At 46.2% G+C, this 26,217-nt stretch overlaps 1 protein-coding gene across 4 annotated transcripts in view; it reads right to left on the bottom strand.

Moving 5' to 3' along the window:
- DNM1L (dynamin 1 like) overlaps positions 1 to 22,622 on the bottom strand; it is a 63,508-nt gene extending 40,886 nt beyond the window's left edge. For 2 of the 4 annotated variants that reach the window (XM_040439050.1, XM_040439068.1), the window contains exons 1-4: positions 22,385 to 22,621; positions 12,902 to 13,049; positions 11,276 to 11,314; positions 648 to 694 (exon numbers count right to left, since the gene is read on the bottom strand). In XM_040439050.1, coding sequence (XP_040294984.1) covers positions 648 to 694; positions 11,276 to 11,314; positions 12,902 to 13,049; positions 22,385 to 22,486 — 336 coding nt within the window. In that variant the 5' untranslated portion in view covers positions 22,487 to 22,621. Of the gene's footprint in view, positions 1 to 647; positions 695 to 11,275; positions 11,315 to 12,901; positions 13,050 to 22,384 lie in introns of all 4 variants that reach the window. The other 2 variants (XM_040439076.1, XM_040439061.1) reach the window with 2 other exon arrangements.
- Positions 22,623 to 26,217: the final 3,595 nt, after the last annotated feature.

Genomic DNA, 26,217 nt, shown 5'->3' with positions numbered 1-26,217 from the left:
GCGGGGCAAGATGGATCTGCCCTGACACACAATGTAAGTCAGTCAATGGGGACGGATCTGTTTTCTCTGACACAATAGAAAACGGATCCGTCCCCCATTGACTTTCAATGGTGTTTCTGACGGATCCGTCATGGCTATACAAGACATAATACAACCAGATCCATTCATGACGGATGCATGCGGTTGTATTATTGTAACGGAAGCGTTTTTTTTTTACAGATGCATGACGGATCTGCAAGAACGCTAATGTGAAAGTAGCCTAAGCCAGCATCTCATCTGCAGACAGCAGTTTAGCGGAGATTGCCCCTCATCAGGGCAGAGCAGAGAGTCCAGGTTTAACTGGGTGAGAGGCCTAAGTCAGGGTAGGTCTCCATAAGGAGATATATTATTCCCTAAATCCTGACCTTGGCCTCTCATCCAGTTAAGCCAGTACTCTCTGCTCCGATGAGGGACAATCACGCTGAAACAGCTGCCTGCAGATGAGATGCTGGCTTATTATCCAAGTCATGTCAAGGTCTTTTAAGAGGTCGAGCATTGACTTATAGGATAGCTGCCTTACATCTGGTGGCATCAGAGGCAGAGCTTGTTAAGAGCTCATTTGCATATTACCCTCTTCTCTTATGAGGACTTCTGAAATGCAGCCCTACCTTGTTCTTGGTATGGAGAAACTTGCCCCATTCCTCAGCGTCCACCCCTGAGGGGAAAAAATAAAATGTAAAACTTTCCAGTCTGTGTGAGAGGACAAGTGACATTATACAAAAATTAGGAAAGAAAAAAGAAGAAATCAAGGGGCGAGGATGTGACGGCACTTTAACCTCCTCTCACTCATCCATCAAATAACCCGCACATGTCAGGCCTACTCTTCACCTTTGGGATCAGAGGAGTTCCCAACCACAGAGTTCCACACTTATTCTATCTGTATATGAGGAAACACCAATACACCTTTAACCCCTTGAGTAACAGCGCTGTACATGTACGGCAGAAGTAGGGTTTTAAATATGGCATCCGCTCGCAAATGTGACCACGGCATCTAAATGCCAAAAAACTGGAAGTGCGCGCTTCCGGGTTCAGCCCCCCTTTACCAAGAATTAAAATAAATAAAAAATAAAACAGTGATCATGGACATCACTACGTCCCAAAATGCCTGAACTATTAAAAATATAAAAATATTACAGCGAAAAGGCATAACAAAAAAATAAAAAATAAAAATTGCTGATTCAACATTTTTGCTTTACTTCACTTACCTCCCACAAAAAATTGAATAAAATGTGATCAAAAACTCACACTCCAAAATGTGGTTTACTTGTAATCGATAATGAAGGGAATAGGTCAGTTTTACAAAATAGGGTAGCGCGTAGTGACAAAACCCGTAACTGTGGCGGAATAGCATTTTTTGGGGAATTTTTTCCCCCCACTTACTACTACATTGTATGCCATATTAAATGGTGGCATTAGAAAGTACAACTTGTCTCACAAAATACAAACCCACATATGGCTATGTGAATGGAAAAATAAAAAAAGCTATGTCTCTGGGAAAACATGGGAAGTAAAATAAAAACACAAAAATGAAAAAAACTTCCGGTATTCAAGGGGTTAACGATCATTTACAATACATGAAACCACTTTAGGCCTCCTGCACATGAACGTGCAATTTGCGGGCCGCAATGCACAAACACCGGCTGTGGGGCAGCCTCAGCGGATCGCGGACCCATTAAAGTGAATGGGTCCGCGATCCGCAAAAAGATAGAACGTGTCCTATCTTTTTGCGGGACGAAACCCCACGGAAGCACTCTGTAGTACTTCCGTAGGGTTCCATTCCGTGCTTCCATTCCGCATCTCCGGATTTGCGGACCCATTGAAGTGAATGGGTCCGCATCCGTGATGCGGAATGCCCACGGAACGGCGCCCGTGTATCGTGGATCCACATATGCGGTCCGCAGCACGGGCAAGGGACACCTATGGTTGTGTGCAGGAGGCCTTAAAGAAAATAAAGATTCATCAAAAACTGATGTAAAAGGAAACTGGCTAAGTTAGGCTACTTTCACACTTCCGTTCAGAACGGATCCGTCTGCATTATAGTTCAGTGTGAAAGTAGCCTGAGCGGATCCGTCCAGACTTTACATTGAAAGTCAATGGGGGACAGATCCGTTTGAAATTGCGCCATATTGTGTCAACTTCAAACGGATCCGTCCCCATTGACTTACATTGTAAGTCTGGACGGATCTGTTTGTCTCCGCACGGCCAGGCGGACACCCGAACGCTGCAAGCTGCGTTCGGATGTCCGCCTGCTGAGCGCAACGGAGGCCAAGCGGAGCCATCCTGATGCATTCTGAGCGGATCCGCATCCACTCAGAATGCATTGGGGCTGGACGGATCCGTTCGGGGCCGCTTGTGAGAGCCTTCAAACGGGCTCAGAAGCGGAGCCCCGAACGCTAGTGTGAAAGTAGCCTTACTCATCGCAACTAATCAGATTCTAACTCTCATTTTTAGAGGTCTTTTGGAAAAATGAAAGAAGAAATCTGATTGGTTGCTATGGGCAACTAAGCAAGTTTTAATAAAAGCCCCCCAAATATGTCTCCTCTTCTGATAGGTCTATCTAACTAAATACTTGTAGGAAACAACAATTTTGTAGCATCTTTTCTTAGATCTCCACACACTGTTATTCCTCCTGGACAGTTGGGAGTTAGCAGCTGCTAGGGGATAAGGATGTCCCCAATCAGTGATGCCAGACTGTGTAGGTGGACACCCCTTTAGAATTGAAACACACATTTATCAATTTATTCATACATATCTAGGAGGAGGAACAAGAGGAACGAGAAGAGGAACAACATAATCCAGGCGTTCTAAGACAAGAATTGCTATTTTAGGGTACTTTCACACTAGCGTTTTTCTTTTCCGGTATTGAGTTCCGTGCTAGGGGACGGAACTGTCTGCCGGAACCCTCTGCCGCAAGTGAAAGTAGCCGTATAGGGGAATACGAGTACTGACTAAAACAGACATATCACGTGTGGTGACAGGTCCTCTTTAAATCCACTGGCGAAAAGCTTCCAAGTGGTCCGAGGTCCACCTAAGATATTCCAGGCACATTGTACGTGGGCTTATTTATGGTGAGGAGAGCCAGATGAGTCACAGTCTTCCATTCAAGAAGCCACAGGCACTTTCCTCCATAATGAGTCACAGGCAGAGGGAAGGAGCCTGGAAAAGGTCATGAAGAACATTTGTGTGCAGAGCCCATGAAGACCAGGGTTCTACAAGTAACCCCAGCAGTGCCACACTCGGCACCAATGTCTTCCAGCACTACCCGACCTTACACCTTCCTGCAGCATTGCAAACCTATGATCCAATCCCAAAAAGTCCTTGTGCAAACAAGCTAGAGGGTGCAACTGAACAGCCCCCATATACATTAAAGGGGTGGTCTGTATTCAAAAATCCATTGAAATACCCTGTAAGGAAGTTCTGAGTTAAGAGGGGGGAGGGTCTCATTCAGGACCCTCATCTACTGTACTCAACTGTGTTTTTCCACTAGATCAATGTTGCAGATAAGTACCTGATCCTTTTTTAGAACCAAGTGCAAGGAGGTTCTTAGCTGGTACCATGAAGACCAAGTGACCACCCTGCTGACTAGTGACTGGTCCTAGAGAATCGTCACTACACTGCTACCAGCTACATCCAGGGGGTACAATATCCACAATGGAAAAAAAAAAAATACTTGGCACAAAGGCGGAGTAGAGATGAGCGGGATAAAGTAGGGCCGGTACCATGCAGTGGGAAAGTGGCAGAAGTGTCCCTCTGAGGTTGGGTGAAAACGGATTCCAATGGGAAATGTGTAATGCCTCATTTCTCCTGTGGAGGCGCTGTGATGGAACTGAGCACCAGCAGTCAGATTCCCCCAGTGTTTATAGCTGACGGCTGAGGGTATCGGCAGCAGGGCCTCCATTATCAGCTTATTAATGGGGGATCCTACTAACTAAATGGGATTGTCCAAAATCGACTTTAGCCTCAAGATTAACGTAATTGCTTTTATACCGCATCCCAAAAGAAGGACCACAGTAGTATCCCTAGAAGTAAGTGGTGCGTCACTATAACTCTTTAAAAGGGGTTGTCCGACCCGCAAAGCAGTTTTACTTAGGGCTCTGAATGTGCTTAGTATAATGCCAGTCCACAGGAGACCAGAGGCAGCAGAGACGGGACCCTCATGGGATGAAATGAGGGTGAACAGAAGGGGTGGCTTTTTATTTTTCCCTTTATGCAAAGCACTTCAGGACCATAAGTAAAATGGCTTTGGGGCTTGGACAACTCCTTTAAAAAACAAAATCAGCCCTGCTACATCTTCATATTCAAAATCCTGTGTGTTACTGGAATTACTGGTTACTGCACACAGACAGGAGGCATATGACAAGTTACTATTTGTTTAAGAGCACTTTCATCAGCGCCCTCTGAAAACAAGGCATTGCCCAAGGACAGAGTAAATCTTGTCATGTGACCAGGGTCTAATACACCGACAGATTCCCACACTGACATAGCAACAGTAACACAAAAACACGTAAGAAGTGCTGCCCTCATACCAGAGATAAATCCTATATAATACAGGGGATATATAATGTGCACACAGGTTTTATGAGCTCCGCCGCTGTGGGCTGCTCAGAGGTCACTGGGTGCTACAGAAGATGACCACTAGAGGGCGATTACAGGCATTATGAGCTCCGCCGCTGTGGGCTGCTCAGAGGTCACTGGGTGCTACAGAAGATGACCACTATAGGGCGATTACAGGCATTATGAGCTCCGCCGCTGTGGGCTGCTCAGAGGTCACTGGGTGCTACAGAAGATGACCACTAGAGGGTGATTACAGGCATTATGAATTACAGGCATTATGAGCTCCATTGCTGAGGGCCACTGAGTGCTACAGAAGATGACCACTAGAGGGCGATTACAGGCATTGTGAGCTCCATTGCTGAGGGCCACTGAGTGCTACAGAAGATGACCACTAGAGGGCGATTACAGCCATTATAAGCTCCGTTGCTGAGGGCTGCTCAGTGGTCACTGGGTGCTACAGAAGATGACCACTAGAGGGCGATTACAGGCATTATGAGCTCCGTTGCTGAGGGCCGCTCAGAGGTCACGGTGTTACAGAAGATGACCACTAGAGGGCGATTCTCACACATATTTGTAGCGAGTCATTAGTGTACAGTGGCCAGATGCATCACTTATGTGAACATATGATGTCCCTTTACACAATAAAGTTAAAAACCAGATACTTTTAGTGTACACTTCCAAATCTGCGATGCTTTTTAAGTTTTTATTTTCCCCCCTCCCCATTGACCAATGACTTGGCACTGTAGTAGAATATCTATGTTCCCCCGGTGCATGTATCCTAACAGTTTCCTTTGGAGCCGACTGCATGAATTCTGAAACCGACAATGGGGATCTGGTTGTCACCAGGTTTTCTAAGTACAAACAGTGGAGCATAATGTTTGGGTGTGGCTGGGAAGATCAGGCGACAACCAACATGGCTACCATTCCTGCTCATACAGGGGTTGTCATCCAGCTTTCCCAGATTCCTGAACAGCAAACTTCTAACACAAGAACAGGGGTATCGTGACGGGAGGCTCTCATTTCCATAACTCCCATAGACTTCAGTGGAGAGAGTCAAACCCGTGCGGCTCTTCTATACAGCAGGCTGAGAGAAGACCCCCTTATAATTAATATACCCAGGGTATATGCCAAGTGTTTCATGAGGTGGGAGGCCAATTCATTATAGGCTTCAAACCCCCCTGTCTGGGCTGTGTGTGGGAAGGGGTGCTTCCCACCAGATTGCCGGCCCCCAGGCTTGTGGGATATCAGTGTTGCTGACGTCATAGTATTTGGGGGAGTTGTGCTTTTTTTTAACTTTCTTTCCTCAGCAGAGAACAGGATGTAGAACTGAAGATCGAGGTGGTCACTTCTGACGATGCTGCCCCAACATAGCAATGACATTAAAGGGAATCTGTCACCGGGATTTTCTGTATAGAGCTGAGGACATGGGTTGCTAGATGGCCGCTAGCACATCCGCAATACCCAGTCCCCATAGCTCTGTGTGCTTTTATTATATATGAGGCAAGTAAGGAGCAAGTAATGTTTCCGGAGCCCAGCACTGCCCTACATACTCCGAATCTCCTTCTTGCTCCCCGACGTCACAAAGTTAGAGCGCCGTAATCTCGCAGCTAGCGCATGCGCAGTTTGTTCCCTGAGGCTGATCACCAGCACAGGGAAGGAACACTATGCCGGCACTGACATGCCGCTCACTCGCGCATCGCGAGATTACAGCGCTCTAACTTGGTGACCACGGGGAGCAAGGAGGAGATTCGGAGGATGCAGGGTGGTGCTGGGCTCCGGAAATGTTAGTAACAGCCCCTTGGGCTCCTTACTTGCCTCATTTACATATATATAACATAGTTTTAAGCACACAGAGCTATGGGGACTGGGTATTGCGGATGTGCTAGCGGCCATCTAGCAGCCCATGTCCCCAGCTCTATAGGCAAAAAATCCAGGTGACAGAATCCCTTTAATAGCAGAACTAAACACAAGTCATTTCTATTACACAAAAAAAAACACGATTCCATCTTGTATACCCCTTCACTATAAAAAAAAGAAATGCACAATCAGCAAGATATCAAAATGAGAAAGCCCCCGCATCCAATTAAAGGGACACTATCATTTCATCTCATCTCTTGCCTGAACTTTAAAGTGATGGCAGGAGCAGTGTCTGGCACAGCTAGAGTGCCACCATGATCCGGTCGGGTCACGGCCAATTAAATTCTTAATGGCAGCGTGGAACCTTCAATACTGCGCTGCCATTAAGAATTCAGACCTATACAGTGTGGTCTTCATTAGTTAAAGGGAACCTGTCACCCTGAGGACATGGGCTGCTAGCCCATCCGCAATATCCAGTCCCCATAGCTCCGTGTGCTTTTATTGTGTAAAAAAAAAAAAAAAAAAAGGATTTGATACATATGCAAATTAACCTGAGATGAGTCCTGTATGTGAGATGAGTCAGGGACAGGACTCATCTCCGGTTAATTTGCATATGTATCAAATCGTTGTTTTTTTTTTTACACAATAAGGTCCCCTGCACACATGTATTGCGGGCCGCAAAATGCGGGCCGCAATGCACGAACACAGTCCGTGGGACAGCCACAGCGGATCACTGACCCATTCACTTGGGTCCGCGATCCGGCCGTTCTGCAAAAAGATAGGACATGTTCTATCTTTTTGCGGAACGGAAGTACAGGACGAAACCCCGTAGGGTTCCGTTCCATTCCGCATCTCCGGATTTGCGGACCCATTCAAGTGAATGGGTCCGCATCTGTGATGCGGAATGCCCACGGAACGGCACCTGTGTATTGCGGGTCTGCAATACGGCAATGGGAAGCACACGTTCGTGTGCAGGGGGCCTAAAAGCACACAGAGCTATGGGGACTGGGTATTGCGGATGTGCTAGCAGCCATCTAGCAACCCATGTCGTCAGCTCTATACACAAAATACCGGTGACAGGTTCCGTTTAACCTTTCGCTACCGACAAAGGGCGATGGAGAGATATGGGTCAAAATGGCCGATTTGCCATTTTTTCATTGCTTCTCTTAACCAAAATTATTTTTATAAAATGTGATCAAAAAAAGTCACACACACTCCAAAATGGTATCAATAAAAACTATGGATTGTCCCGCAAAAAAATGAGCCCCTATATAGCTCAGTAGACATAAGTATAAAAAAAAAAAAAAAAAGTTATGGGGGTCAGAATACGGGGATTTAAAAAAAAATATTTTTTTTTTTTTCTTCCAAAGTTAAAATTAATTTTTCTACTATTTAGACTTAAAAAACCTATACATATGGGGTATTGTTGTAATTGTACTGAACCAGAGAATGAAGGGCATTGGTCAGTTTTGGCGCAAACAAAACGCTGTGGGAACAAAACCTGTAAAACGGAGGAGGAATTGCGTTTGGAATTTTTTTACCGGTTCACACTACATTTTAAGCCATAATTAATAGTGGCATTAGTACAACTTGTCCCGCAAAAAATAAGCCCTCATACAGCTATGTGACTGGAAATATGAAAACAGTTATGGCTCAAGGAAGATGGGGAAGAAAAATGAAAATGCAAAGACGAAAAAAACAAAATAAAAAAAAACTCCAGTGGTGAAAGGGTTAAATATCAGGCAGCTGTGGCCTAATTGGCTGCGAGGTTCTTGACCACAGCTGGCCAGGACATGACCAGATTATGACCGCGTCATGTGGGCGTACCCTTACGGAGAAGGGGTTGCACCAGGTATCAAATTATCGATACCTTTGTGCCGGTATCGATTCGATACCGGGATTTGCCATTTACCTATACTAGGCTGCGCTACTGCGCTTAAAAGATCCCAGGTTCTAGCCCCTAAGGGGGAAATAGTTATTAAATAAAAAGTAAAAAACACACACACCAAAATATTAAGTATAAATCACCCCCTTTCCCAATTTATACATATAAAATATATAAACAATAAATAAACATATTACATATCGCCACGTCCAAAAAGTCCAAACTATTAGAATATTAAAAAATATATCCTATGCGGTGAACGCCGTAACAGAAAAAAAAATAATAAGAACTGCGCAATTTGCAATTTTTTGGTCACCTGCCGCACCCCCCCCCCCCCCCTAAAATAGGATCGGACTGTTCTATTATCAGACGTTCCAAAAAAAGCGGAATGCACGCGGCTTTTTGGGGGTTTTATTTTTTTTGCGTAGTATCGAATGGTATCGAGCATCGCAATAGTTTTTTTATGGTATCGAAATCGAATCTAAATTTTGGTATCGTGTCAACCCTACTTTGGACACAATATGGCTGCCTTGGCAACTGTACCACTGAAAGCTCAGCCACGTCTCTTGGTAACACGTTAAACTTCAGGTCGGAAATAAATAAGACTGATCCTTTGAATATACTTACAGGTGATCCATACACAGGCCACTTTATTAGAGACACCTGCCTTTAATTTACAGGGAAGCTTCAGTCATGAGACACGTGACCCCCGGGTTCAGCATAAAATCAACTTTTCTGTGGAACAGTTTCAGTGGAAATCCACAATAAAATGGGAAAATTAGTGATATTGAACGAGGCATGGTTATGGGTGTTAGACTAGCCCGGGACAGTATTTCAAAACCTTCCAACGTTGTGGGGATTTCTCGTGCAATGGTGTTGACAGTATACAGAGAATGGTGTGATGGAGGAAAACGTAAATAAGTCGCCTATGAAAGCGTAAATAAGTCGCCTATGAAAGCAATCAGAGGAGGATGTCAAGAATCATTCTGATAGACAGTCAACCAATCTGCAGCCAAATACAAAGCTGGTGCCCCATCTAACATGTACAACTCGTCGTTCCTCAGCACGGATGACCTAGAGACAACCAGTTCCAGTGCCGTCTACAAGAAGCAATATGGAAGGACTCCAGTGGGCAAAAAACAAAACAAAAAGTGGATAACCAAGAAGGGGACAAAAATTGCATGGTCAACAATTCAGGTTGCTGTCTCACCATGCTGATGGGAGGGTAAGAATGTATTTGGCTCAAGCAGTAGATATTGAAGAACTTTCCCCTCAGGTTCCAACAATTCAGGCAGGTGGAGGTGGAGTAATGGTGTGGGGAATGTTTTCTTAGATCACCCTGGGTCCACAGATACCTGTAAATGAACGCTTGGACAGTAGGGCTTATGTAAGCATTGAAGCCAACCAAGTGCATCCTTGGACACTTTCAGAAGGACAATGCACCATGCCACAAGGGTTATATGGTCATGGAGTGGTTCCAGGAAGGAGGACAGCACGTTTTCCTAGTTTCCTTGATCTTCACAGTCCCAACATTTCAGGGAAACGGTAGAATAAGCTGCTAAGAGCATGTCAGTACCTCCTCTAATTTGCAGCAACTGCGAGAAGCTGTCCTTACTGTGTATGGACCCATATTCCTTCAGAACGATTCCAACACCTAGTGAAACCTATACGGTTCTGAAGGCCATAGGAAGTCCAATGTGCTACTAGATGGGTGTCTCTAATAAAGTGGTCATTCAGTGCATAGTCTTATTCTGTTAGGTCGATAAAAGTTTATACAGCCATCTCATAGTCCTAGCCATTTCTGGGAAAGTTGGGTCACCTCCTATATGGATGCCAATCATTCTTGCACACACAAGAGTAGTCACTCGGTTTTCTCAGACTCCTGAACAACTCTTGGGCCAGCTTCACAACAAGTCTACCAAGTCCTGAGTGATTAAGAAATGGCTCAATAGGGTTATCAAATCTCTGCCTTTCATGGTCGACATGGGAGTAACCCAAAGTAAGAGCTGTCCCAGGGTGGGCAGTTATGGAAACAGTAAAGCTGTCGCTACTCCGCTATTTCCATGATGCGCACAGCGGATGCCACAACACTCCCTCCCTGGACCTGCACTTACCGTTAGTTATTTCCATCTCCGCCATAAAAGGCCAAAACAGGACAACCCCTTTAAGAGTCCATTCACACGTGCGGACAAGAATAGGACATGTTCTATTTTTTTCGGGAGCCGCGGACCAGAATTGCTGATAGCACAATGTGTGCTGTCCGCATCCTTTCCGTCCCCTTTGAGAATGAATGGGTCTGCACCCGTACCGCAGAATTGCAGAACGGATGCGGACCCATTCTACGGACGTGTGAATGGACCCTAAGGGTGGTTTCTTACTCCCTCTTTTTGGCACTTTTTATTTTTTTTACCAAAAAGCAGAGCATACCAATGGGAAATTATAAAACACCATATAAACAATGCCTTAAAACTGTTTCGTAGCATTTTTTTTTTTTTTTTTATCGTAGCATGCTCAGGGTGTGTCTTTTTCAGACATTTTCCCATAGACATCTATTGGGAAAAACAAGTCTGAAAAAAAATAAAGATCACCACAAAAACGCTTTTAAAAAGCACCATGTGGCAGCAGCCTAATAGAATATTAAAGACTTGACACAAGGGAACAGTTATGATATCTGCGAGGAAAAGCTGGTTTAAAGCATAAAAGAAGTTTAAAAAAAAAAAAAAAAAAAGCTGAATAAATAAGAAACCTAAAAAGGAGGAAGACGACAAAATAAGCAAATAAAATGGATACACTGCGGCAGTATCCAGACGAGGCTACATATAGCAATGAGGGGGTAGGTGATGGCGCATAGTACGGATACAGCCAGTGGTCCACAGGGGAGCCCCATGGAGATGTCTACAGCTCATGCAGGTATAGAAGTAGAGTATGGAAACCAGAGACCTTTGGATAACTGTCTTGGATTTTTCCAGGTGTCCAGGTCTGGAATCAGAGAAACGTGGAAAGAAAAGACAAGAGAGGCAGAGACAATTGTTAAGTGTCAGCTCAGCATCCGTGCCACCTACCCCATAGTGCTCTGTTCACATCTAGCAGGTTATCAATCCATTTATTAGGACGCTGAGACATATGGAAACAACCCCTATAGTTTATGGAATGGATCTTTGTTCAGCCCTCGCCCCATTCAATTCAAAATACAGTAAAATGCTTTTAATCCAGCATCAACTGGGCCTCAAAAGGTGTAGATCCTAGGTAGGCAACCTCCGGGACTCCAGCTGTTGTGAAACTACAACTCCCAGCATGCATACTTGCTCTGCTCTTCTAAGATCTATCCTAGAAATGCTGGGAATTGTAGTTTCACAACAGCTGGAGTGCTGAACGTTGCGAACCGCCGGTGTAGATTATTCCGGTTTATTACGTGTCGGATTACAGACCTTTCACTGTAATTTGAAGGCACACCTCTTGTCCATGTACATTTCATCACATCTATAATGCATGGATGCCACTCAGCATCTACGGGGGTCAATAGGACACACAATTCCCATGATGCTCGGTGACATGCTCTGAATTCGTAGAAACAAGAATCGGTCTCAGTTTTTACTTGTCCGATCCCATTGCCGCTTATCTTCCCTCTGTTTCTCAGCACTGTGGGTGTCCCAGTGTTCAGACATTTCTATGAAATCTATGTACCCTCATAATCATCATCCTCGCCTGAGATGAATCCAATGAAACAGGAGTCAGCCGTTACAGGAAAAAAAAATAATAATTCTGGCTGACCACAAAGCAGCTCTTACGAGAAACCGAACCTGTCCTTCCTGCAGCTCTGTCCCCGCAGAGAGCACTTATGATTATATGTTCCATTGCTAGTGGAGCCAATAAGCAAGTCAATCCTGAGCTTCCTGGTTCATGATTATGACAACAGATTTACAGGGCTGGTGCCACAAAGCCATACCACTACCAAGCGATAAATGGGGTTGTCTCAACTGGACAAGCCATGTCAATATGCCTCTATTATCAGGTCAAGTGAATGGGCTAAACTGCAATACCAAGCGCAGCCACTATACGGCGCTGTGCTTGGTAAGCTACGAGAAGGCCACAGCGCTCAAGGGAGGCACTGCGGCTTCCTCAAACAGCTGATCAGCACAGGTGCCGAAATATTGGTTCCCCCACTAATCGTATCCTGAGGATAGGTCACGAAAATACCCCCTTTAAGAGAAGGGTGTAGGTACCCCCACTCAGGATATCCCTCTACTAGCCAGGGAGGAGACCCAGCATGATCATTTAACGTTATACAGAGAATGTGGAATTACACAGGCTGTGCAGTCAAAGAAAGGCAGCATCCATAATCTAAAGGGGGTTCTCTACTAAATAATCAGGCATCCCGGGAATGCATTCTGTGTAGGTCTGTTCATATTGGCTGTATTACAGATCTACCTACAAGGGGCGTATTCCTGTGAAGACCTGATAGTTCACACTGTGCATACTACAACCCTAATCATCCTCTTCTGTACACAGCACAACGCTAGAGGCTTTAGTCCACATAAAATATGTAACAGAAGAGACATTCATTACCATTCTCCTCTCCAGAGGTTTTGCGCCGATCATCAGTGGATACATGAACCAGCTGTAGGATCAGGGGTCTTCTCGTCACTATGCCTGTGCCTCGGGGGAGCAGATCACGGCCAACTAAGCTTTCTAGGACGGAGCTTTTTCCACTGCTCTGTAAACAGAAAAAATAAAAATTATTATATAAAATTCTGTACAATGTCTGCACCGGAATTGGGGAAAAGCAGATAATTGGGGAACATATTACCACAGGATATATCTCTTTATTGTGATTTTGCAAATCCTCCAAAATAGACTTGAAGGATACAATTCTGACTGCCTGCAGCCACCACTAGGGGGAGCTTTCTGTATACAGATTACATCCTGAAATAAAAGGGTATACCGAAGCTTAGATATTGATGGCCTATCCTCAGGTAGGTAATCAATATCAGTTCAGTGGTGGTCTGACACTCAGCACCCCCACTGATCAGCAGCAACTGGCACTTAAAACGATACAGTGGGTGGAAGGTTTTTGACATTGTGTAGTTTCTGGTGCAGGCCCACTCCTATTCACTTGGCTAGCAGCTCGGCTGAAGTACCTCGGCATGACCACTACTCAATGGACAGGACCCGGTGCTTCAATTTCTGGTGGCCGAATGGAACAGTTGATCGGTGGCGGTGCGGGGGCAATGTGACCCAGTGACATCACCCCTGTGCACAGTCATTGGCTGCAGCAGTCAGCATGTAAAACCGGATGTTGATGCAGGGAGACCTGGGACCTGCAGAGCCATCGGGGCAGCGACGCAATGGTGACGATCAGGTAAGTATGACTACCAGAGCGGGCCCGTCCATGCTGGGGGAAGGGATCTGTAGAAAAGGTTCTTAGGATGAACCACCCCTTTAAAGGGGTAGCCCCACAATTATAGGTGTTAAAGCACACAAAACAACATTTCAACTGAAATTATAAAAAAAAAAAAAAAATAAATGCTCATGCCTGTAGATATTTCTGAAATATTTGTTACGGCGCCGCCTGGTGCTCTTTATATTCCCACTCAAATCTCGCGAGTCCAGTGTCAGTGAGAAGACGTCTCTTCTACCACGCCGATTGTTACTGGCTAGCCTGTACCATAGCAGGAATAACCCCGCCACCACGTAGACAAGGATCCTTGCGATGAAGCTTAGCTCCCAAGCAAGTGTGACCACCAAAACTAGCACATGAGGTGGACTGGACATTCTGAGAGGGAATCAAGAGAACAGTAGGGGGCGCAATAACACATATGTAACAGCAATATCTAGACAGACACAGGAGCATTTTTTACATGATTCTAATTGAAGACATATGTTCTGCCAGATCTCATACAGTAAGTATGTACTAGTCCGACTACCCGTTTAATAGCTCACCAGACAGAAGTCATGCTGCACTTCAGGGACGGAGGTTGGGAGCAGGGACACAATCTGAAATCCCAGCCCTTTCCTGATCACTTCTTCCTCAGAACCATGAAATGTAAGATTTCTATGATATACTTACTACAGGAGTTCCATGTAATATTCAGCGGTAAGTGTTCCCTAATGTGATAATACAATGAGCAGATGGGGCCCATTCTGGGGGGTGAAGGAGCCAGCAATATCTGTTAATGCTTTCGGAAAGTCTTAGAACAATTTCACATTTTATGTTGTGGCCTTGAGCTAAAATAAAACTTAGGCTACTTTCACACTAGCGTTCGGGGCTCCGCTCGTGAGCTCCGTTTGAAGGCTCTCACAAGCGGCCCCGAACTGATCCGTCCAGCCCTAATGCATTCTGAGTGGACGCGGATCCGCTCAGAATGCATCAGTCTGGCAGCGTTCAGAACACCGTCTGAACTACTTTCCCACTTAGAATTTTTTTTTTAACTATAATGCAGACGGATCCGTTCTGAACGGATCCAAACGTCTGCATTATAGGAGCGGATCCGTCTGAGCAGACATCAGACGGACCCGCTCTGAACGGTAGTGGGAAAGTAGCCTTAAAGGGGTTCTGCACTTTCCTTTAACTGATGATCTATCCTCTGGATAGATCATCAGCTTCTGATTGGCAGGGGTCCGACACCCGGGACCCCCGCCGATCAGCTGTTTGAGAAGGCAGCGGCGCTCCAGCAGCGGCACGGCCTTCTCACTGTTTACCGCCGGCCCACTGACGTCACAACTAGTGTGGACGGGGCTAAGCTCCATTCAAGTGAACAGAGCTTAGCCCCGCCCACGCTAGTTGATACTAGTCGCGACGTCAGTGGGCAGGCGGCAAACAGCGAGAAGGCTGCGGCGCTGCTGGAGCGCCGCTGCCTTCTCAAACAGCTGATCGGCGGGGGTCCCGGGTGTCGGACCCCCGCCGATCAGAAGCTGATGATCTATCCAGAGGAAATTGCAAAGTTAAATGAAAGTGCAAAACCCCTTTAAAATAAAATAAAAATCTAGATCTAGAAAGGATTCTGATATCTAGGCGCTCAAGGCAAAAAGTAATGACAGGATGAGCCATTGAAAGAATAAGTTAATAAACATTTAATAAATCACTGTAAAATGGCCAAAATCAATAACATAATGAGATATAGTACTCATATTAATTGCCTTGAGAGACGAGATATCAGAAGCATTTCTAGTTGTTTTCTCCATTTACCCCGATGTGTACAGGGGTTTATCCAGTTTTTCCCCAATCAATCTGCCCCCAATACCCCATAATGACAAAGTGAAAGCAGAATTTTGGACATTTTTACTAACTTATTAAAAAGGAAAAACTAACATTTTGCATGGACACAAGTATTCATATCCTTTGCTATGACACTTGAAATGTAGCTCTTTTTCTCTTCGGACATGCACACGAGCGTGTGTGCCCTGTGTCCGTGCTGTGGACCACAAATAATGGTTCGCAACGCACGGGTACCAGCGTTGTTCAATTTTTTTGCAGTGCGGGGGCACGGACCATGGGCTTCCGATACGTGTCTCCGCTCCACATCTTGCGGAATCATTCAAGTCCATACATGATATGGAGTGCACACAGCCGGTGCCCGTATATTGCAGCCATGTACATGAGCCCTTAGGGGCCCATTCACACGATCGGATATTTTTGTCTGCATCCGTTCTGCAATTTTGAGAAATGGATGTGGACTCATTCATTTCAATGGGGCTGCAAAAGATGCAGACACCACACCGTGTGCTGTCCACATTCGTAATTCCGTTCCACTGCCCCGAAAAAACAACATGTCCTATTCTTCATTTTGTGGACAAGAATAGGCACTGCTATCACTGGGCTGGCCGTTCCGCAATACGCGGAACGCACACAGACTATATCTGTTTTCTGCGGACCGCAAAAAGGATACGGTTGTCTCAATGACCCCTTATTCATCTTTGAACTGTTTCTACATCTTGACTGGACACTGCGCCCACCAGACGCTGCCATACACTGCAGTAAATTTAAAAAAGAAGAAGTCTCAAGATACGTTGCCTCAGATGAAGCGTCAAACGAAACCCGGGTCGGGTATGAACACGAGGCTTTGCAGTGTTGTTTTAAGGCTTTTTAAGCTTATATGCTTGTGAGTATAATAAAATCGTATTTATTTCACCTATTGTGACGGTACTTCACTATTTTGCACATTCCCTTTGAAGGTCCTTAGAAGCCTGCCAGGAGGATAATAGTTTATGTGAAGATTCATATGTTACCGCATTTGGGAAGTGCACAGGAATCCTGACTGCGAGAGTTCGCCCCTTGAGGAAAAGTGAAGCAGCGCGGTCCCTCATACATGATAAGCTGCCATACACGGCGCCCACCCGACGCTACTATATACATATTACATACACAGCTCTACCACGTGCCCATTACACAGACAGTTTACTATGTAAACATTGCACACACACAGCTCTGCTACATGTCCATTACACAGATAGAACTACTGTGTGCACATTACACACAGAAAACTGTACGATAGACTGGTTAAACTGACATAGCCCTGCTTTATACACACCTTCCATTCTGGATTCTCCACCAGCACAGTCCTACAAGGAGCCTGCGTTCCCCTAACTCCTCCCACACACATGGCTGATCACATGACTGTGACATCACCACAGGTCCTGTAACCACAATGTAGTCTGGAGCTGCTCCTGGGGAGAGAGATGTCCGTGAGGGGCGGGGCTTCATGTGTGCTGGACCTGGCAGCTTCTGACACAGCGCTCCAGACTAGAAAGAGACCATGCGAAAAAATACACAAGTCTTTTTCCAGGGATTAAAATGGCCTGAACAGGTGTCTATGACGCTTGTACAGGCTTTATTGCGACCCCTGCGCCCCCCCCCCCCCCCTGTTTATCACAGCTGGCAATGCATATCAGAGCAAAAGCTAAGCAATGAGGAGGAAAGAACTGCCTGTGCAGTTCAGAGACAGAATTATGAGGCGGCACAGATCCATCACTCTGAGCTTTTTTGGCAGGGTGGCCAGAAAAAAGCCTCCGATCAGTAAAAGACACATGAAAGTATCCCTGAAGGTTGCAAAAAGCACCTAAAGGGGTCTCAAACCATGAGAAACAAGATTCTCTGGTCTGATGTAACCAAGATTGAGCTTTTTAGGCTTCAATTCTAAGAGTCGTGTCTGTAGAAAACCAGGCACTGCTTGTCACCTGTCCAATACCATCCCTAAAGTGAAACATGGTGGTGGCAGCATCATGCTGGGGGGGGGGGTGACCATCAAGGTTGAGGGAAATCTGAATGGAACGAAGTACGGGATAGTCTTAATGAAAACCTGATCCAGATTGCCTGGACCTCCGGTTCACCTTCCAAGAGGACAACGACCCTATGCACACAGCTAAGACAACATAGGAGTCCTGACTTGAACCCAATCGAACATCTCTAGGGAGACCTAAAAATGGCAGTCCACTGACAGTCTGAAGACTTTCCGAAGGGACTGTCTAACTGTATCTGGGAAAGCTGGGGCAGTAGATTTCAGTTATAACTTTCACCAGTTTTCTGGTAATTATTGTAAATGTCTCAGGCGGTGGAAGACGCACCCTTCTGCTAAGCACTATCCACTTTTAAAAACGTAGTAAGAGAGGAGGAAAGAAAAAAAAAAGAAAACATTTATGAAATGTTTGCACAAAATCACCTTTGCGCCAAACTTTTAAACTGGACCTGGGTTATTGTTTGTGCACGGGGCACATGTATGAAGCTGCAGAGCAGGCGGCTCTATGGACGAGCCTGGTGCACTCTAACCTAGTGACAGAGCAAGGAAGAAACACTATGACAGGCAGGTGATGTGACAACACAGACATGTCAGCAGTACACGCAACCTCAATCATCACCAGGCATAGATATAAGTAAAGAGCTGTCTCAAAATGGCCGACATTATTGATAAGGAATATGGCTGACATTACATTTCCCATAGTTAGGAAGTGACATGGGGTGGGGTGGCAAGGTATCACTGCATAGTAGGACAGAATCACCCTTCAGGTGTCTGGGAAAGCTGGATGTCAACCGATGTGGAAGCTGTAATGGAAGGCTGGACAAATCCTAGGAGCTCAGAGCCAAAGCCATCAAAAATTTGCCTCAGGCGCCTAACTTTTTTTTTTTTTTTAAGTTTTGGTCTGACAGTTCTTACTGGTCTGCTATAGTGTCTACCCAACTTTCCCACAAACAGATACGGACAAGAACTGACTGACAAGTTATACAAGTCAAGCAGTCTAACTAAAATAGGCCGACCATAAGACCTCCACCAAAATCTGATCCCCTATTGTGTGTACCGAGACAATCCCTGGACTGAGGGTACCCGATTTTGGCTTCCAGGTGGTTTGTCCAAAATACTCCAAATACTAAAAATCGCCTACACGCCAGGAGAGGTCACACCGCCATATCACTGCTACAGGACTACATCACTATGGGTTTTAGAAAGATTTGATGTATTTGTCAGGGGGCGGAATATCTGAATGTTACAACATACCGGAACGTCAAACTCGTGGCCCTCCGGCTGTAGCAAAACTACAACTCTCAGAATGTCCAGACAGCTGTAGGCTGTCTGGGCATGATGGAAGTTGTAGTTTTGCAACAGCTGGAGCTCCAGGACGTGGAATCCTTTCACAGAGAGGGAGGGTCAGCCATATGATCCAAATGGGTTAATGAGCGGAGGGGACAGGCCAAGCAGACACCATGAATAATCACGCTGTGGAGCCTGTAACCTTGTGAGGGTCAGGAGCCTTGTATCTATGGAGGAATCCTCCTCCCGTGCCCATGTCATTCTATCTCTGAGCACGGCCTGCCCTCAGCTACCAGCACACTCACAAGACGGCAAGCCGAGGAAATCAACCGTCTTATGTAACTGGCTTGTCCTCTCCAGTTCATACATAAAAGGGGCATCGAGGAGAAGACGTCAGGTGACACGGCCTCCGGCTTCCTTTAATTGTTCTGTTTGTGGTCCCTGCCGCTAACAGCTGATCGGTGGGGGTGCTGGGGGTCAGACCCCGCCAAACTTATATTGATTACCTATTTTCAGAATAGGTCATCAATACCTAAATGGCAGAACCCCTTTAAAGGGGACGTCTCACTTCAGCAAATGGCATTTATCTTGTAGACAAAGTTAATACAAGGCACTTACTAATGTATTGTGATTGTCCATATTGTTTCCTTTGCTGCCTTGATTCATTTTTCCGTCACATTATACACTGCTCGTTTCCATGGTTACAACCACCCTGCAATGCAGCAGCGGTGGTCGTGCTGGTACAATACAGAAAAAAAAAGCAGGAAAATGGGCATGGGTCTACATTCGATTGGTCACCAGGGGACCTGCGATGTGACAATGGTCTGATTGGGCAATTGCCTACAGGAACCAATTTTTTTGTTTGTTCTTCCAACATGTATTAGACCAGAGATGTCCAGCATGTGGCTCTGCAGCCATTGTATTGTAGATTGGTTACTAAAATACAGATACTGATGACCTATCCTCAGGACACAGCAGCAGCATGAAACAGCTGATCGGAGGGGGTGCCGGGTGTCAGATCTCCACTGATCTGATATTGATGAGTTACCCTGAGGATGGGTCATCAATATCTGTAGTCAGGAGTACCCCTTTAAGAAATGTCATGCTGTCATGACAACTCCATGCATGCCCTTGGGGGTTGTAGCTGCGCAGCAGCGCCTGGACACCACTGTATGAGGTTTCATGCACACACCCGTATGTATTTTGTGGTCCGCAAAAAACTAAACAAAACGGATGATATCCGTGTGACTAACAGACAAGAATAGGACATGGAGTCATTTCCGTTTTTTTACGGACCCATTGAAGTGAATGGTTCTGCATATGGAATAAGCCCTAAAGACTGACCCTTACCCTGACAACCGTCATCACCTATAGTTTTACCTGCTCCAGTGACGTCCTGATGCATATTTCCTGACCAAGCACCAGAACCCTGGAAGAGGGGGGAGCACCAGCGGTCCTGGCACAGCATATCACACCACCATATCAAACACATTGGAAAAGCATTTAAAAAAACTGGGGTGAGCGGAGAAGTTGTCCATAGCAACCAATGACACCTCTGCTTTCATTCTGTAAAAGACTTCTAAAACATGAGAGCAGAAATCTGATTGGTCCCAGGCCATAGTAATACAGCAGCCCGTATAAGAGCCGTCTCTAACCTGCTTTGAAACTACAAGTCCCAGAATGCCCTATAGCAGGCATGCTCAAACTGCGGCCCTCCAGCTGTTGTAAAACTACAACTCCCACAATGCCCTGCTGTAGGCTAATACCTGTAGGCTGTTCAGGCATGCTGGGAGTTGTAGTTTTGCAACAGCTGGAGGGCCGCAGTTTGAGGATGCCTGCCCTATAGTTTAGTGTGACAGGCACAAAACACGTCCCACCCAAAATCAGTGTAGCCGTACCCTAAATCCTATAAAAATTAAAAAGCAAGAGTCAACAGCAGCCCAAAAATCACAGCAATGAAGCATCAGTCCCTGGCATGGCAGAAACCCAAATTCAGAAGCAACCATACGGGGCAAAAATACCCTATAGATATATAGCGCATAAATAAATAGGGGGTCATTTACAAACAGATATATGCTACTTTTGTGGCGTACATCTGGAGCAGATCCTGTCGCGCGCCATGTTGCGGCAGAATCTGCAACTTCTTCCCCGCCGCGTGGCATGGGCACGGGTGGGGCCCGTCTCATTCATCAATTTTCAATGGTTTAGGAGTAGAAAATGGTCTAAATGTAAGACAGCAAGGAAACTTCCTTACATCTAGAAGCGGCGGCGGATCTTCCGAAGTTATGTAGAGGACAGTGTCTTAACATAACTTTGCCGGATCCACCGTCAGCGCAGCGGCTTATTAAGACCGGCGTATAAAACGCCTGTCTAAATAAATTCCCCCCCATAATGTTTGGGGAAGTATGGACACGTTAGTGACTCCTGACACCTATGTCACAGGTTTCTTATTTTATTTTGATAGCTGCGGTCCTGCTCTCAGTAGCTCCACTGAATGGCACTAAACAGCGAGCAGCTCCTGCCACGGCTTTACGAGGTGTCCGCCCAATAACCACCACCAAGAATGGACACGTACATTCTTGGCGTGGCTGGGAAAACTCCTCGACCACATGAAGCGTGGGCGGCGGTTTCAGCGTGCAGTTTTTGGCAACCCGTGCCAAAAATCCATTATGTGACGTGAACATACCCCGAGACACCTGCGGAGCATGGCACCAAGTAGGAAGCGGTGAGGCAGCTGCATAGTGAATCCGGCGCTCTGCCAGTCTCCTACAATGCAATCCTATGATCTGTCAGGCGTCCCTGATGCGTTGTACCTCCGCAGCTTCAGTGGGTGACAGCACTATCCAAAAGTTTACCAGTATAGAAGAGCATTTTATTTTTTTCTTCACACATCAGATGATGACACAGTCACGTTTTTGTATTTTTTCAATCGCATGGTGGTGGACTCGCTGTGGTTTAGCCCCGCTGCGTCTTCCAGCAGCGTCCACACAGACATTGAGAAATGATGAAAGGACATGTCCATTCTTGGTGCAGGTGCGGTCCTGGACCACCACCCACGCAACCAGCAGTATGGCCTCCCTCTAAAATCAACTGGAGGTGGAGACCACACGGCGGCCGGTGATGGAGGAGCCACAACAAAATCCAGACGTTAAAAGATGGCGCGTAAATGGGCGCTTCATTTGAGTTTTATCATTAATGACGAGTAGATGTGCCAGGCCTGCCACCTGCTTTGGGTGAACATGGGAGGAATTGGCAAAATTTGCAAAATTCCAATATTATAGCGCTTTCAAGAGGAGATAAATTAATATGATAGATAGACATATATATATAATATTTTAGATAGATGAGATATATGACAGACAGATAGAACTTGATGGTAATGGGGGGACACTATTTGCAACCTCTGGGCTGACCTCCATGTCATAATAAATAACATCCAATGGGCCATACCAATGTTACCACGGCCCCTGTCAATAAAGGAGATCCCCCCCGCTGCCATATCACCTTTATGAACCCCACCATAACCCACCTGGGTCCCCACCACCACGATCTGCGGCAGCTGGATGACGTCGGCCCCCACAGTGTTGAAGACATCCTGCAGCTTGTTGATCACCGGGATGAGCGCCTCCATGTCTCAGGCCTGTGACGGGCGATGAATGGAGGGGACAGGAGGTGGGCGGCCACTGCTCTCCACAACCGGCACCACCACTAAGCAACCATTGACCTGGCCCACAAGCCTTTGCGCTAGGGAGGGGCGCGGAAAGACTTAGTGCGCATGCCCACGGCTCAAAGCACCCCGGGAATTGTAGTCCTTCCTTACCACTGAAACGAAGACTACGCAGCCTGTGTATTTGATTCGTTCAGACTGTTTTTATTTCTCAGAGTACTGCTCACTGTCTCTTATTTCATGACTTGTAAATTCGTAACAGGTAACATGTCGACTTAGGAGCGTTAAACAATGTTATTTTCGTCGTGAATGGCTCGCAATGGTTAATTGTTAGAGGTATTTTAACTAGAAATTGAATTGCGTCTGACCACAGTAAATATGGCGACTGTAGCCTCGTTAATGAGAACAGGAAGTGCGTCATGTGAGAAACCGGAAGTTGTCTTCTGAGAGGTCCCTCAGTGACATTGGGAGATAGGAGCATGCAGCAGAGGCGTTCTAGTGCTGACAGATAAGAGGAGCTGTGTGTGAGCCGCACAGGGGGCTCTCCTCTTGTATGTCTTCTCTATATGTTAGGAGTTATGTGAAGAATATTTCCCCCTAAAAGAAAAATCACCAATAAAAAATGGCACTGGTCAAGGCTACTTTCACATTAGCATTTTCATATCAGAAATTGATCCGTCATAGTATCTTAATAGCGGAAAAAAACGCTTCAGTTTTGTCCCCATTCATTGTCAATGGGGACAAAACTGAACTTAGGGTACTTTCACACTTGCGGCAGAGGATTCCGGCAGGCAGTTTCGTCACCGGAACTGCCTGCCGGATCCGCCAAAACGTGTGCAAACTGATGGCATTTGTCAGACGGATCAGGATCCTGATCCGTCTGACAAATGCATTGAAATGCCGGATCCGTCTCTGAAAAACGGATCCAGCATTTATTTTTTTTCACATTTTTTACCGGTCTGAGCATGCGCAGACCGCAAAAACGGATCCGTTTTGCCAAACACTCGAGGCCGGATCCAGCGCATTTCAATGGGATTTTGGGCGGAGATAAAACCGCAGCATGCTGTTGTATTATCTCCGTCCTGAAAAGGCAAAATGACTGAAATGAAGACATCCTGATGCATCCTGAACTGATTGCTCTCCATTCAGAATGCATTAGGATAAAACTGATCAGTTCTTTTCCGGTATAGAGCCCCTAGGACGGAACTCAATACCGGAAAAGAATAACGCTAGTGTGAAAGCACCCTGAACGAAACGGAATGTACCAAAATGCGTTCCGTTTGGTTGTGTCCCCGTCGCAGACAGAAAAACGCCGCAATGTGGTGCAGAGTAAGACGGATCCATTCTGGCACACAATGTAAGTCAATGGGGACGGATCCGTTTTCTCTGGCACAACAGAAAACTGATCCGTTCCCATTGACTTTCAGTGGTGTTCATGACGGATCCGTCATGGCTATAGAAGACAATACGTGTGTTCATGACGGATGCATGCGGTTGTATTATGGTAACGGGAGCGTTTTTGTAGATCCATGATGGATCCGCAAAAAACACTAGTGTGAAAGTAGCCTTAGGCTGAGTTCACATCAGCGTTTGTTATTTCCGTTCTGCTCTCCGTTCTGTTTTCAATCCGTTCGGATCAAGAATTGGATTGATTCATAACGGAACACAACAGACCCCTTTTTGTGCGTATTAAAGACGGATTACAGTAATGGATCCGGATTATGTGATTTTGCATCTCTTTGCTGGAAGTGGAACTATGCTGCCTGCTCGTGTCCTGGAGACTCAGACACATGAGAATGGCTTGCATACGTCAAAGAAGACGGCGATATTAGGTGCATCCCATTACATCGGCCCGAATGACACGCGGTGTGTTTTCTACACTTTATAAAGAACTTTGAAAACACCCTGAAACATTTTTGGACTATCTCTGTGTAAGTGTCTCAAGCTTTGATCACCTTGTCCAGCGTTCTCATAGACGATTAAGGCCTCTTTCACACTGGCGTGTGCGGCCCATTGCCATATTGCGGCCCGCAAAATGCGGCCGCAATACACGGGCGCCGTTCCGTGGGCATTCCGCATCACGGATGCAGACCCAATCACTTGAATGGGTCCGCAAATCCGGAGATGCAGAATGGTGCGGAACGGAAGCACCACGGAGTGCTTCCGTGGGGTTTCGTCCCGTACTTCCGTTCCGCAAAAAGATAGAACATGTCCTATCTTTTTGCGCAACGGCCAGATCGCGGACCCATTCAAGTGACCATGGGCCGCACACGCCAGTGTGAAAGAGGCTTAAGACACAAGGATACAAAATTTCGTCGGAGTGTAAGGCTACTTTCACACTAGCGGCACGGACCTCCGGCAGGCTGTTCCGTCGGGTGAACAGCCTGTCGGCTCCGTCCTGCCGCTAGTGAACGTGTGCCCCCGGACTGCTGCTCCTTCCCCATTGACTATAATGGGGGCGGAGGCACGGCGAGAGGCTGCTGGAATAAAACTACCACATGTCTGACATTTATTCCGGCAGCCCCTCGCCGTGCACTGCCGTGCCTCCGCCGGAACTCCGCACCGCCCCCATTATAGTCAATGGGGACGGAGCGGCAGTCCAGGGGCACACGTTCACTAGCAGCAGGACGATCTGACGGCCTGTTCACCCGACGGCACAGCCTGCCGGAGGTCCGTGCCGCTAGTGTGAAAGTAGCCTTAGGCCAAATGCACACGGCCGAGCGGCCGTGTGCATTCGGCCTTACTCCTGAAGAACGACTGATGGTCACTCTGAGGTATGTATAAGGCCTCCTGCACACAATCGTAGGTGTCCCGTGGCCGTATTGCGGACCGCATTTGTGGATCCGCAATACACGGGCACTGTTCAGCGTGCATTCCGCATCACGGATGCGGACCCATTCATTTCAATGGGTCCACAAATCTGGAGATGTGGAATGGTGCAGAACGGAAGCACGGAATGGAACCCTACGGAAGCACTACGGAGTGCTTCTGCGGGCTTTCGTCCCGTACTTCCGTTCCGCAAAAAGATAGAACATGGCCTATCTTTTTGCGGAACGGCCATATCGCGGACACATTAAGTGAATGGGTCCCCAGAAAATACGGAACGCACATAGAACACATCCATATGTCATCCGGATTTTGCGGATCCATACTGTAGAAATTCTATGCCCAGCCCATATTGCTCATGTGTTTGGTGATTAATAAGTTACTGTTTCTGTTTCCGATCTGCCAAAAACTGATCAAATACAGAAACCATACGGATATGTTTTGTGCAATAACGGAATGGAAGAGTACTTAACTCAGATAAAAAAAAAACCTCAGATGTGGCTCAGCAGATCCGTGAAAAACGGACCGCAAAACAACAACGGTCGTGTGCATGAGCCCTTAATGGAAGTCAGAAAGGTTGTATACCATATCTTCTTTAAAACATGGGTAAAATACATAAGGCCAGATTTATCATTAGCTCAAGTCAAAATAACGGAGTGGAAAAAGTTGCAAATTTTTGCACAATCGCTAAAACTGCACAAAAATGTGCGACTTTTATTGGCTCTGCGCTATGCTCGCCAGTTTTCTAAAAGTGGGCGTGTTTTATTATGTAAATTAATCTCTAGACAGATTTACTATTGCGACAATTTAAAAAGTCGCAATTTCACTCCAGTGAGGACCATGCTTATCTTATGCAACTTTTTAATAGA

The sequence above is a fragment of the Bufo bufo genome, chromosome 1 (assembly GCF_905171765.1).
Source record: "Bufo bufo chromosome 1, aBufBuf1.1, whole genome shotgun sequence".
Classification (NCBI taxonomy): domain Eukaryota; kingdom Metazoa; phylum Chordata; class Amphibia; order Anura; family Bufonidae; genus Bufo; species Bufo bufo.
This window is presented reverse-complemented; position numbering and strand designations above follow the sequence as displayed.